We start from the raw sequence: 10,897 nt of genomic DNA, 5'->3' as shown, positions 1-10,897 counted from the left end.
CTGGAGAAGGTACGCTGGAATCTTCTGAAGTGTTACAAAATGTGATGTTTTGATATTTTTAAGTTCACCTAATTCACTGAATTCCACCCAAGTTAGTAGTTTCAGTACTTCAGAAATACTATTTCTTAGTTTTACCCTTCCTTAGAAAGACTTATTTTTTCTTTGCTTCTTTTCTCAGGCATCAAAATAAGCTCCATGGAACATCCTTTGCATGGGAAGCAGCCAGTGATGACAGCAAGCTGTATCTATCACAAATCTGAAGAAAAGGATGATCCTTCTCCCTGCACTGAAGACTGAGAGAAACCTTTAATAAAAGCCCAAAAAGGGGGATCTTCACCATTTCCTTCTGCCATATGCTGACCTCCTCATCCCTCAGTACCACTGGGGTCTCCTGTGCACCCCACAGACCCAAGGAAGAGCAGTTGTGTGGCTGGAGGGGAGGAGCAGAGTCTTTTGTTACAAGGTGTTTGATGAAATTAATTCTACAGCCATAAGAGTGCTTTTATATCATGACTACCACAGCCACCTGGGGGTCTGTAAATGAGAGCTACAGAGCGTAATGAGAAAACCCAGCTACATTTGATCTGGCATTGGACCACCACATGCACCAGTCTTGTACGGTTCTGAGGAGGAAGAGTTTGGCCCAGTTTTCCCTGAAGCTTTATAAACGCCTCAGGCATCCTTGAGGTAAGAACATACTGAGTTAGTACACAAATATACATATGTCTCAATAAAACCGATATTCAAGTGGCTTTTGGGTAAAAGTTAAAGGGCATTTATCTCTTATCAGTAACAGCTGGGTTTGTTGTTTTTTTTCCCCAGAATTCTGGGAGCCCAAAAGCCTAGACAGCAAGAAAATCTGAATTTAACAGAAGGAGAATTAAAGGAGACCCACAACAGTCAGAAACTGCTGCAAAGCTGCTGTTTTATGGTCAAGTCGTGCTACTACCTTTATCAGCCAGTAACGGGCATCAGTTGGAGTCTGCAGTATTACCGCCAGGTGGGTTAGTACTAATTACAAGGTACTTATTCAGTCTAAGGAAAATACACTGCAGATTAGTCACTGGCACCCAAAATGGCATAATTAATTGGAGCAATTTATTAAGACAAATAGAGGGTCACAGCTAAGCATGGTGCTTAGTGTTAATTTACAGTTAACAAGGGTGCTCATTTAGCCTGCTAACAGAATGCATCTATGTTGTGAGAGGATTTCATCATGCTTTCAGGAAGAGCAGATGCTGAGTCTTCTGTAGTGTTCTCATGCTACGTGACCTCACTGGTGTAAATGTGTTTGCAGTATGGAAGGACTCGCTCCTTTGTCCAGGTAAGATAAAAATGGTCTTTCTCAACTAAATTTTTCTTCAGCTGACTGCTTAATAATCAAATGTACTCTGTTTGGTTTTTTTTTGTCTTGTATTTGCCAAATCTTTTTTTTTTTATATGCCTATAATCAGTGCTGATCCTCAACTAGTTTGTGAGATATTTATCACGAGATCATGTGTTGTTTACATACAGTCCCAACTCAATCTAAAGTGGTATTATAAACTAAGCCAAAATATTTTCTTAGGAAATTGTGCTGATTGAAGTGTTGATGCAGCTGTTGGCTCCTCATTGCTGCACACTACCTGCAAACTGGGTGGAGAGCACCTTCAGCTGAGCCTTTTAGTTGTTCTGCTAAGAATGATATGGGGGCAGACCCTGGCCTCTTTTCAGAGAGACCTCCCATGCAGCTCCTCACTGCTAAAACCTCACCACATAAGCCCAGTTTAACAGATAACGCTTCTGCTTTGTGAATGGAGGGGAGATAATCATGAAAGCTTGTAGATATCTGATCTGTATTTCTGATCAACCGTGTTTATTGCCTACTCTCTGTAAACTCGTTTTATCAACTGCTCTTTCCTATTAGATTGCAGTGAGCTGAGATCTCATCATAATGTTCTAGTTTTTTCACTTTGCTGGTCACTCTGCCCTAACCCTAGATGTATGCACTGAATAACCACATTGTTCATTTATAATGTCCTTGGCTTTTCTATAGCCTTGTCCCTGTGATATTACTTGTGGACACAGTGGGCTGGATTGAAGACAGTGAACTTAAAAGTAGTGATGTATGCAGCTATGTAACTGTGAGAAGAAATGTATTGATTCCACATACTTCCTTTTCTAACCTGCTGTAAGGTGTTTCATCATGCTGGACGTCATGGAGATCTTATATTTGTTACTTAACATACATTGAAAGGTCTGACTTCTCTTTCTTGCTGGCTTTCTGAATGGAAAAAGCTGTTGTTAACATGTCTTGCGTGTCAGAGATCAGGCTGTTCATGACAGCTTATGAAGCTTTGAACGTATATAGTTATAGAGAGGAATAGCAAACTGTTATATTAATGTAGCTGAAGCACAAAAAGTGAAACGATTGACCTTGCCAGCTCTGCATTTGGGGCAAATGTTACTGTGGTGAACAGAGTTACTTTAACTAGGCTTACAGTGAAGTTGTTTTTTATTTTGTTCATGTTTTGCTGTGATGGATTAATATGAATGCCTAGGAAGGGCTGAGCACCATTCTAAAGATAGTTACAATTTCGCAAATGTAAGGATCTGTTTGTTTTTTTGTTGTTGTTATTTTTGGTGAAAACTTTGCTTTTGGATAAAGAGGCGAGTACTGAAATAGAAGCCAGAATGCTTTCCATTGGTTTATGGCTCACCGAAAAGTCTCTGTTACTTAATTTTGTTTCCTGAAATGATGCCCTATTAAACCAGCCAAACAAAAAGCCTCTACTATCTCTCATGTCTGGTATGGCATCACCATTCAGTAGATGGAACAAGTACGGAATAGGTGCACATCCTGCATGCGTTTAACACGGGGCAGCTCTTGACCTCCTTGAGACAAAAGATCCTGTGTGCTTTAGTGGCTGCTTCCTGAAATATACAAAAGATACTGCAAAAACATATACAAGGGGTGAATGTGCCATGAGGTGCAGATGAACTGTAGGGGGAGAGGCAGAGTGCTCAGCTGCTTTCCATTCATTTTCCCCTGAGTCTGATTAAAAAAAACCAAAATCCTGGCAGGGCAGTGGGTGGAAGACGAGGCACAGCAGCAGCTGTTTCCTAGATCTGGGCATGCTAGATGCCTGTACAAGGCCCTTGTTCCATGGAAGCATGCCTTGCATTGCCCAGTGCCATCAAGAAAAGCTGCCCTTCCTACCAAGGCAAACCCCCAAGAGGGAACACTGCTGTTCCCCAGCCCCGCACTGAGCCTCCCAGAGCTGCTGCCCTTCACCCTGCTGGTGCTTCCTCAGGCCCCATGGCACAGGGAGCGTGCTGGGGAAGCCCATGCCATGGCCATTAGCACTGCGCCGACAGCAGCCTCTGCAGATAACGAGAAGCCCTTCTGCCTCGCTGCTATTAAACTGCTGCCTTTTCACGAGAGGAATCCTGAATTCTTCCTCAAACCTAAACAAAAAAGTGAACCTTTTATTCGTTTCATCATTATCTAGGGCTGCCACATTCAAATGATTCTCCAGCAGTCCCTTCATTTCCTAGTGCACACGTCGAGAAGGGATTGGAAGCCTTTTGATTAAGAATAAGAGGTGATGACACTACAACCAGTGCAGGGTTGTCATCATTACCGTGTACCTGCACTTCCACAGAGCTCTCGCTCTGGGTTGCTTCTGATATAAAGCTGCTGTACTCTGTGCCCTAATTGAATGGAACTATTTTATAAACATGCGTTCCCCGAATCCCAGAAAAGATCCTTTTAGAGGGGAAGATATGGGGAGGGTGGTGGGGAGGTGGGGAGCTAGATGGGCTCAGTTCCTGGCAGACCAATTTTGTCTGTGAGAGAGATTTCTTTGTTCCCTACAAAACTGCTTGTCGTCTATGGGGGGATATATATATTTTTTTCTTCTACAAGTCAAATGAATTATCTGACCACCCACTTTTAATCCTGTGATTTTCTGCCTTTGACCTGGATTACGAGTCACCTATGGCCACCTTTAGCGCACAGCTGGCTGCAAGTTTACATAGAACTGCTAAGAGAAAACATCCATTCCTGCCTGGCCCCATTTGTTGGCTGCTGGTTTCTGATAATCTGCCTCTCTGACTTGGTCGTAGTAACAATCTTTGGTTAACAGCACAGAGGAGAGATCTGCACCTACTCACAAAGGTGCTCTCATCTGTCTCACAATGTTTGTATTCCTATGTATGCCCTAAACCTGTGCTGCTTATGGAAGGAGTGGTACAAATGACTCGTTAAGCTGTGTTCCTGTTTTCAGGTGTTCTGTGCTCCTGCACTAGAGATTTACTGTTTTCCAGGTTAACTTTTTAAGTCTTGATTTTGACCCATGTTCTTCTCCTGGCTATTTCCCCATTGCCATGTGATATAACTGCAGCTCTTACGTCTATGGGTGCTGTGCCTGAGCCCCAGGGGTGCAGGAGCTGCCCCAAGTTGGTGCTTTCTTGGAAACTGGTCCCGCAGTTGCAGTTCAGTAGTTAAAATAATCTTCTGTTATCCGTGTATTTAAATGTGAAGGGATTTTATTGTTAATCTGTGTATTCCCAGGAGCCTACATTTTAGTGTGAATACTTTAAAACTGCTATATGAAGTTGTATTAATAGACAACAAAATTACAGCCAATTTCTGGCACTATTTCAATAGCTATGTATGAAATTTACCGCATAAGGGATGTTGAGTTAAAAGTGGTCAGAAGAGTTACTTTTATCTTGGCTTACATATAGCATTACATTTACACCTGAACACAGGGTGAATTATCATCCAGAGGAGTTGAGAAGGAATCTCTTTTCTCCAGGAATGGCAATTATATTTGATTAGGTACATGGGAGCTTTTTCCTCTCCTGGCCAAGGAGCCAAGGGCAGTGCTTTGAAGACACCCAGCCTCATGATCAAGGTGTAAAGCATAATGACAAATGTGAAGTTCCTGCAGGGTCAGAGTCAGCCGCAATAGTTCAGGGGAAAGGGCATCGGACTGGGACTTGAGAGGCTTGACTTGAGTGCCCTGTTCTTCCACCGGGCTGCAGGACAAATCACTTCCTTTCTGTGCCACAGTTTCCTTATCTGTGAAATGGTGGTAATGAGCCTTTCTTCTTTATTCCTCTTTGTAATCGCTCCAAGAGCTGCAGGTAAAACATGCTTTACAAGCACTTGGTATTACTGTGTTTGATTTCTGGGATTTTCACATGTGATATCTTAATGCAAGGAGCTGCTTCAGATTTGCACACATCAGCTCAAGGGCTGTGGTGTTTGTCGTCCTGCTGTTAACAGCTCTTCCCTGAAATCATTTGGATGTGCAGGCAGGGCTCTGATTTTGTTTTTTTTTTAGGGTATCTGCAGCTTGCAATCTTAGTGCAACAGGATTTGCTAGTCAAGCATAGCCCTTAGACAAAAGCACCTGGAGGATGTGCCTTTCAGATGCTCTCCTTTGCACAACGAGCCCTCTGTCCTTTTCCCTCTGGTCTCTGCAGGTCCCCTGCCAGGAGGTCTCCATGCCTGTGGTCATCAAGAGTTTGCCAACACGATGGGGAGGGGGAGGAGGAAAAAAAAAAAACCCTTGACGTGTGCAGTAATTTAAGCCTTGTTCCAAATGTGTTTGTTTAAGCATTGCTAAGGGTTGCTCTTTCCTGTCCCTATTGCTTCTGCCCTTGTGTCTTTGTTTCAAGATGGGAGGGGGCTGTCAGAGAGGTGGGGGCTCTCTGTTCAACATGTGCAGGGTCCCAGTCACCTCCTAATGAAACACATTGGGATGGAGTGTCCTGACTGTGAGGTGATACCCCACTGAGTGTCAGGGCAGGCAGGGTGTGCATGATGCACTTTAGTTTGGGTCATTTGAAGTGATAGATACAGGAGGATGGCAGATTGGTTCCTGCTGAAATCTGAGGAGCTGCCTGTGTTGGTGCATGTCACCCAGTGCTCAGCAAATGCATTCAGATGAAACAGCTGAAATCTTTGGTTTCAGTCCTAAGTGACCGCTACAGGCACTAGTAGTTCCTGCCTGTGGAGTAAACATTTACTGAACCCTCTTCAGTTTAATAACACTTAGTACAGCAAGCAGTCGCTCACCACCCTCTGCCTCTCATCGCTATTGTGACAATCCAAATGCTACCGGGACCACAAATATGTCACTCTCTCCTAGAAGTGCTTCACTAATAAATTGCTTAACTTCTCTTCCCTTGACCAGAAGTCAGGGTGCAGTACTTGCTTGTATTAGAGTCTACCGTGTTGTTTTTCCCTTATCTGTTCCCTGGAGTTGGAGTGCAGGGCACTAATGGGAGATGTAGGGACTGCAGCCTTTCCACTAACAAATTATGCAGCTGGTGCTTGCTGATACTGGCAACCTGCAATATAAAATCACTTTGTCCAAGGCCACATGTTTCCTTCCTTTCTTCACCTCTCCAGATCATCCTCTGAACACTAGCAGAAGTTTTTGAGTAGTGCAGTGTAATTGTTTATACAGTGCTGGGAGAGATTATTTTTAATGGTAGATCTATTTCATGGAAAATATCATGGTTCTTGGCTCCTGGCCCAGCACATTGTCTGCAGTGGGGTCTTCTGGGGTTGGACCTCCATGATGCTACAGCATATTTATGAATTAGGACCACTCACAGTAAGGGGAACTTTTGTGAAAGTTAAGTTGTACCTGTGAACATGTATAGCAGTCTGGGTACTGGGCAATATTATGTCTTCGAGATAGTCAAGATTATGAAAAACTAGAAAGTGTCTCTTTTGTATTTCTTCAGGCCTTTCTGCATTATTTTGCCCTGGAATCAATTTTTTCCTGTTTTCAGAATTTAGTGAGCCAACCCTGGAATTAGGGATTTGTCAACTGGAAATTAGGAAGCATTTGACTTTGACGCTAAAATTAATTAAAGTGCTATTACATTGATCTCTCCAGCATCTGTTCTACTTGTATGCTGAAGTGCTTGTGTGCGCTATGGGGCCATTTCATACTGGTGGAATTGGATGCTGTGATCAGCCATATGCTGATAAAATTATTCTTTTGTCAGTGTGTCTGCCTGGAATTGCTTCGGGAGCTGGAAACATTCACAGCAACAATGCTCATAGCTGAATGCCTTAAGACTATTTGATGTGAAAGGGACTTCTCGTATAGTTCCATTCCCTACGTATACGCTGTGCATACAGGTTGGCAAGCCCTCTTCTCTGTGACCATTTAGATGTGAACTTTAAGAGCATTTACGTTTTGAGACCCAGCTTTGTTTACTGAATGGGGTATCCACACATCTAATGCAATTGGGTCCAGTAGCAATGCTGTCACTCTGGGGGGATTTGGTCAGACCCCAGAGAAGTCAGAACAGAAGAAAGCTGACATAGAAACACTTCTGAGCAGGTCAAGTGGAAGGTAAAGGCAATTAGTTTGGTTTGTTGGATGGTCTTTGGTGACCTATCTGTGTTATGCTTGTGCAGCTTATGGGTAGTACGGTCATAGGCAGCAAATTCCATTGGGATGTATAAGGTTTGTGTGGCAAACAACAGTGCTTTGCCTTCCTCTATTGTTTGCATCTGGAATACAGGAGTCCCTATTTCTGTAGGTACGATGGATGTGAGATTTCTCAGATGCCAACAGCACAGCTAGAGAGAAGAAAAATGCATCAGCCATTAGGGAGATTTGTTGAGTCCTCAGTCTGGAGACTATCTGTATTCTTCTCAGCGCGGTCAGCACTGCACATGGAGCTCCGTAGGGATTTTAAAATAATAACCATGATGGCATGGTCCAAATCCATCCATGACTAAAGATAAGACTGATGATGAGCAGAGCCTCGTCTGATTGCCTGGGTGTCATCCGTATCTGTAATTAGTCCCTAAATATGCACCTGAAACACAGCTGTTGCAAGCTTTTTTAGGAAAAATGACCATTTAGAAATGGGCATTGTGTTGGAGGATTTTCTGTTTACAGTTGAAAGCAATTCTTTTTGAGCCTTGAAAAGGACGTCGTTTTTTGCTTTTACAATTAATGCAATAAAAGTGGCTCACTGCTGTTGCACACTCCTTGAAAACATGCTATCGCTTTGGATGACTGTGATATTATTAATCAGTTAATTGTCATCACTAGATTAAAATAAAAATATTCAAGTAAACATAAATGCCTTCCCTTTAAAGAATTCATCTGAATGTTTCTGAGTGTGCATGGGTGCTGCTGAGCACTTGTTCTGAATGTGCTGCAGCTTCATACGTAACAGCCATGCTCTGGTGTACGGTGTCCATGGGCACAACCTGTGGTTGTATGTAAGACCCTGGAAGGTTGGTGCTTTGTGACAACTCCATCAGATGTCACTATGAGGTATTTGTCTGTCAGCAGTGGGCAGCTAAGTGATTAGCTGACACAGCCACTCATGGCACGGGTCACTGCCAAAACAGACAGGTTAAAAATTCAAGACATTTGTTCCAACTCCTCCCAGATGTCTTGCCTACTTCTTTCAGTTATTGGGTCTGTTGTCTTGTGCAGGCAAAAAAAAAAACAAAACCAAAACAACGTATGTTGGCACTTAAAACAAGCTGCTTAAAAATAGCCAGTCAGTCCATGGTGGGCAGAAATACTGAATTTATTTAGAGGGGAATATCTGTGGCCTTGCTAGGGCTATACTTTCTGCTCCATCTTCCATGCAGAGTGCTGCCTGTGTCTGTTTGCATCACTGTTACTGAGTAGCCAAATTAATTTTCTTAACTCTGGCATCAATTTTTTTGTCTTGTGTTCGCACACATGAAAAACCAGATCACCCATCAAGCTGGTTTTAAGAAGTAGATACAGCTCCTTCTGTCTCCAGAGGAGCAGCTATCTAAATCTGTGCTGTAATGGGATATTTGTTTTCCTTAAGTTACTTTCCAGACTTGATCAGGATTTGCATGAACTATGGCCAGAGAATAGTTTGGTGTTGTTTATTCCAAACAAACAACAGGAAAGAGGTAATGTCTTAGTATTGTAGAAAAGGAGTATGAGGAAGTGTTATGATTGTAAGCTGTAACAAAGATGATAGTCAGCAAGCAACAGAGATCTACAGTAAGGGTGATGGCTTCATAAATGGAAGGCCCGTTCTTGTTACAAGGCAAAGAAAATGCTGATCTCCTTTTATAATCTCCTTTGCATTGAGTTTGGAGGGTTAAGAATTGCCTTCCATTTAACATTTAATTTTTTTTTTTTGAGCATTACCCTAACGATATGCTACATCAAAGTTTCATAAGGGCCTGGTTTCTTGAATTGCCTCCTCTGCACTCATGCATGTGATTCTCTCTTGAAGTGGTAATGGCTGGTGATGAAAGCTGAGGGATGGGCGCAAGGTGATCCTGCTGGCCAAAAAAGTTGCATAGATGGAGGAAGCTGAAGAGCAGTTTTCATGAAATATAAAAGAGGCAGGTGTGATTGAAAGTCAGGGGATATATTTAGATGGAAGAGGATCATATGCTCTGTCTAGTTACCATGGTGTCAAAGTCATAGCTAAATCCTTATATCATAAAAAAATAAGCATAGACAGAAACATACTCTTTTACATTTTGATTATGTGTCAGAGGGGCAGTAAGGTTTGAAGATCTCATCAACAGACAAAACAGAGAACTGTTATTCTTTTGTAGGATTCAGTGCAAAAGGGATGCTGGTCAGCTGACCACAAATACGAATGTTGAGACAGTCAAGTCAAAGAGCATTTTTTACTTTGTGTATAAGGGACGTTATATAACTTAAACTAGTCATAAAAAGCAGCTCCAAAACAAGGCCTGATTCTATTAATATTGGGGTTTTTACTTCAGCCTGAGAAAGCAAAGCCAATCAGAATCTGAAAGCTAAATGTTCTGCTGTCAGCTTTCTGAAGAAGACAGGCTGTTTTTCTGGTGAGTCTCATGCATGCTGCACTGCAGCATTTCAGCAGTCCTGTCCTCAAGACTTCTAAGTCCTTGAAGTTACACAGGTCTATGGATGCCAGCAGCTCTGCAATAGCAAGCCATGGCTATGCATTTGGGTTAGTTACTGCCAAAGTCTAAATGATCTGGATTATTCCCTACCAGAATGTGCTTGAACTGAAGCAGAATGAATTCTGCATGCAGGGCTGTTTGCATGAGTTTTACTGTTTTCCATCCTAAATGCTGAAATCAGAAGAAATGCGCAGTTTGCCAGAGACTGAACAGAAAGGCTCAGACTACATGGAGAAAGACATGGGGAGTGGTGAATCCTAAGATATATGCATTAGTTGGCAGATTGCACTGGCCTACCAGCATGCACTACAAAGAAAAAGAAAATTAGTTACCTAAATGAGATGTTTTTAGAAGTTTTTGTTTGTTTTTAAGCAACATTCTCTTCTGTTTATTTGGTAGAGGAAAGCATGGGATATTAGCTAAAACTCTACATATTCCCATGAAGGCCAAATGTTATTCAAGCATCGTGACTAATAAGAGGAGGATTTTGCCATGCACATTTGTTCTGTGGTCTTTTAAAGCCCTGGTTCTGTGTCCTGCACTACTTGATTCTGACTTGGGGGATGCTCCCCATTCCTTAACAGGCATATTCACGTGAGAAGCTCTAAAGCTCATTGAATTCATTAATTGGGAAAGGCTGGAGGGGAGAGGCCTTCATCTAACTCTCTTGCTGAATTCTTGCAAGAAAAGTGTTCAGCCTGAAGTATATTTAAATTTTTACTGCCAGGTTAAACCCTTACACAAAAAAAATCTTACAATGGAACTGCTGACAGGTCCTTAACTATAGTAGCAGTCGCAGTCTCTGCCGTAATAAAGATATTGCATGTTTTCGATAATCCTCTTTCTGCTCGAATCCCTGTCTTTCTAAAGAGAAAGGGCTTACTGACTGGGCAAATCTATTTATAAATTTTGTCTTGGCACAAGAAGAACTACACTGACAATGCAATGGAGATCAGGGAAGGCAGCTGG

At 42.4% G+C, this 10,897-nt stretch overlaps 1 protein-coding gene across 11 annotated transcripts in view; it reads left to right on the top strand.

Moving 5' to 3' along the window:
- Window positions 1-221: 221 nt before the first annotated feature.
- ATP11B (ATPase phospholipid transporting 11B (putative)) overlaps window positions 222-10,897 on the top strand; it is a 95,438-nt gene continuing 84,762 nt past the window's right edge. For 3 of the 11 annotated variants that reach the window (XM_032446478.1, XM_015871548.2, XM_015871552.2), the window contains exons 1-2: window positions 223-687; window positions 823-1,000. In XM_032446478.1, coding sequence (XP_032302369.1) covers window positions 929-1,000 — 72 coding nt within the window. In that variant the 5' untranslated portion in view covers window positions 223-687; window positions 823-928. Of the gene's footprint in view, window positions 688-822; window positions 1,001-1,270; window positions 1,325-10,897 lie in introns of those variants that run through there. The other 8 variants (XM_032446479.1, XM_015871542.2, XM_015871547.2 and 5 more) reach the window with 6 other exon arrangements.

Source organism: Coturnix japonica, chromosome 9, assembly GCF_001577835.2.
Source record: "Coturnix japonica isolate 7356 chromosome 9, Coturnix japonica 2.1, whole genome shotgun sequence".
NCBI lineage: Eukaryota > Metazoa > Chordata > Aves > Galliformes > Phasianidae > Coturnix > Coturnix japonica.
This window is presented reverse-complemented; position numbering and strand designations above follow the sequence as displayed.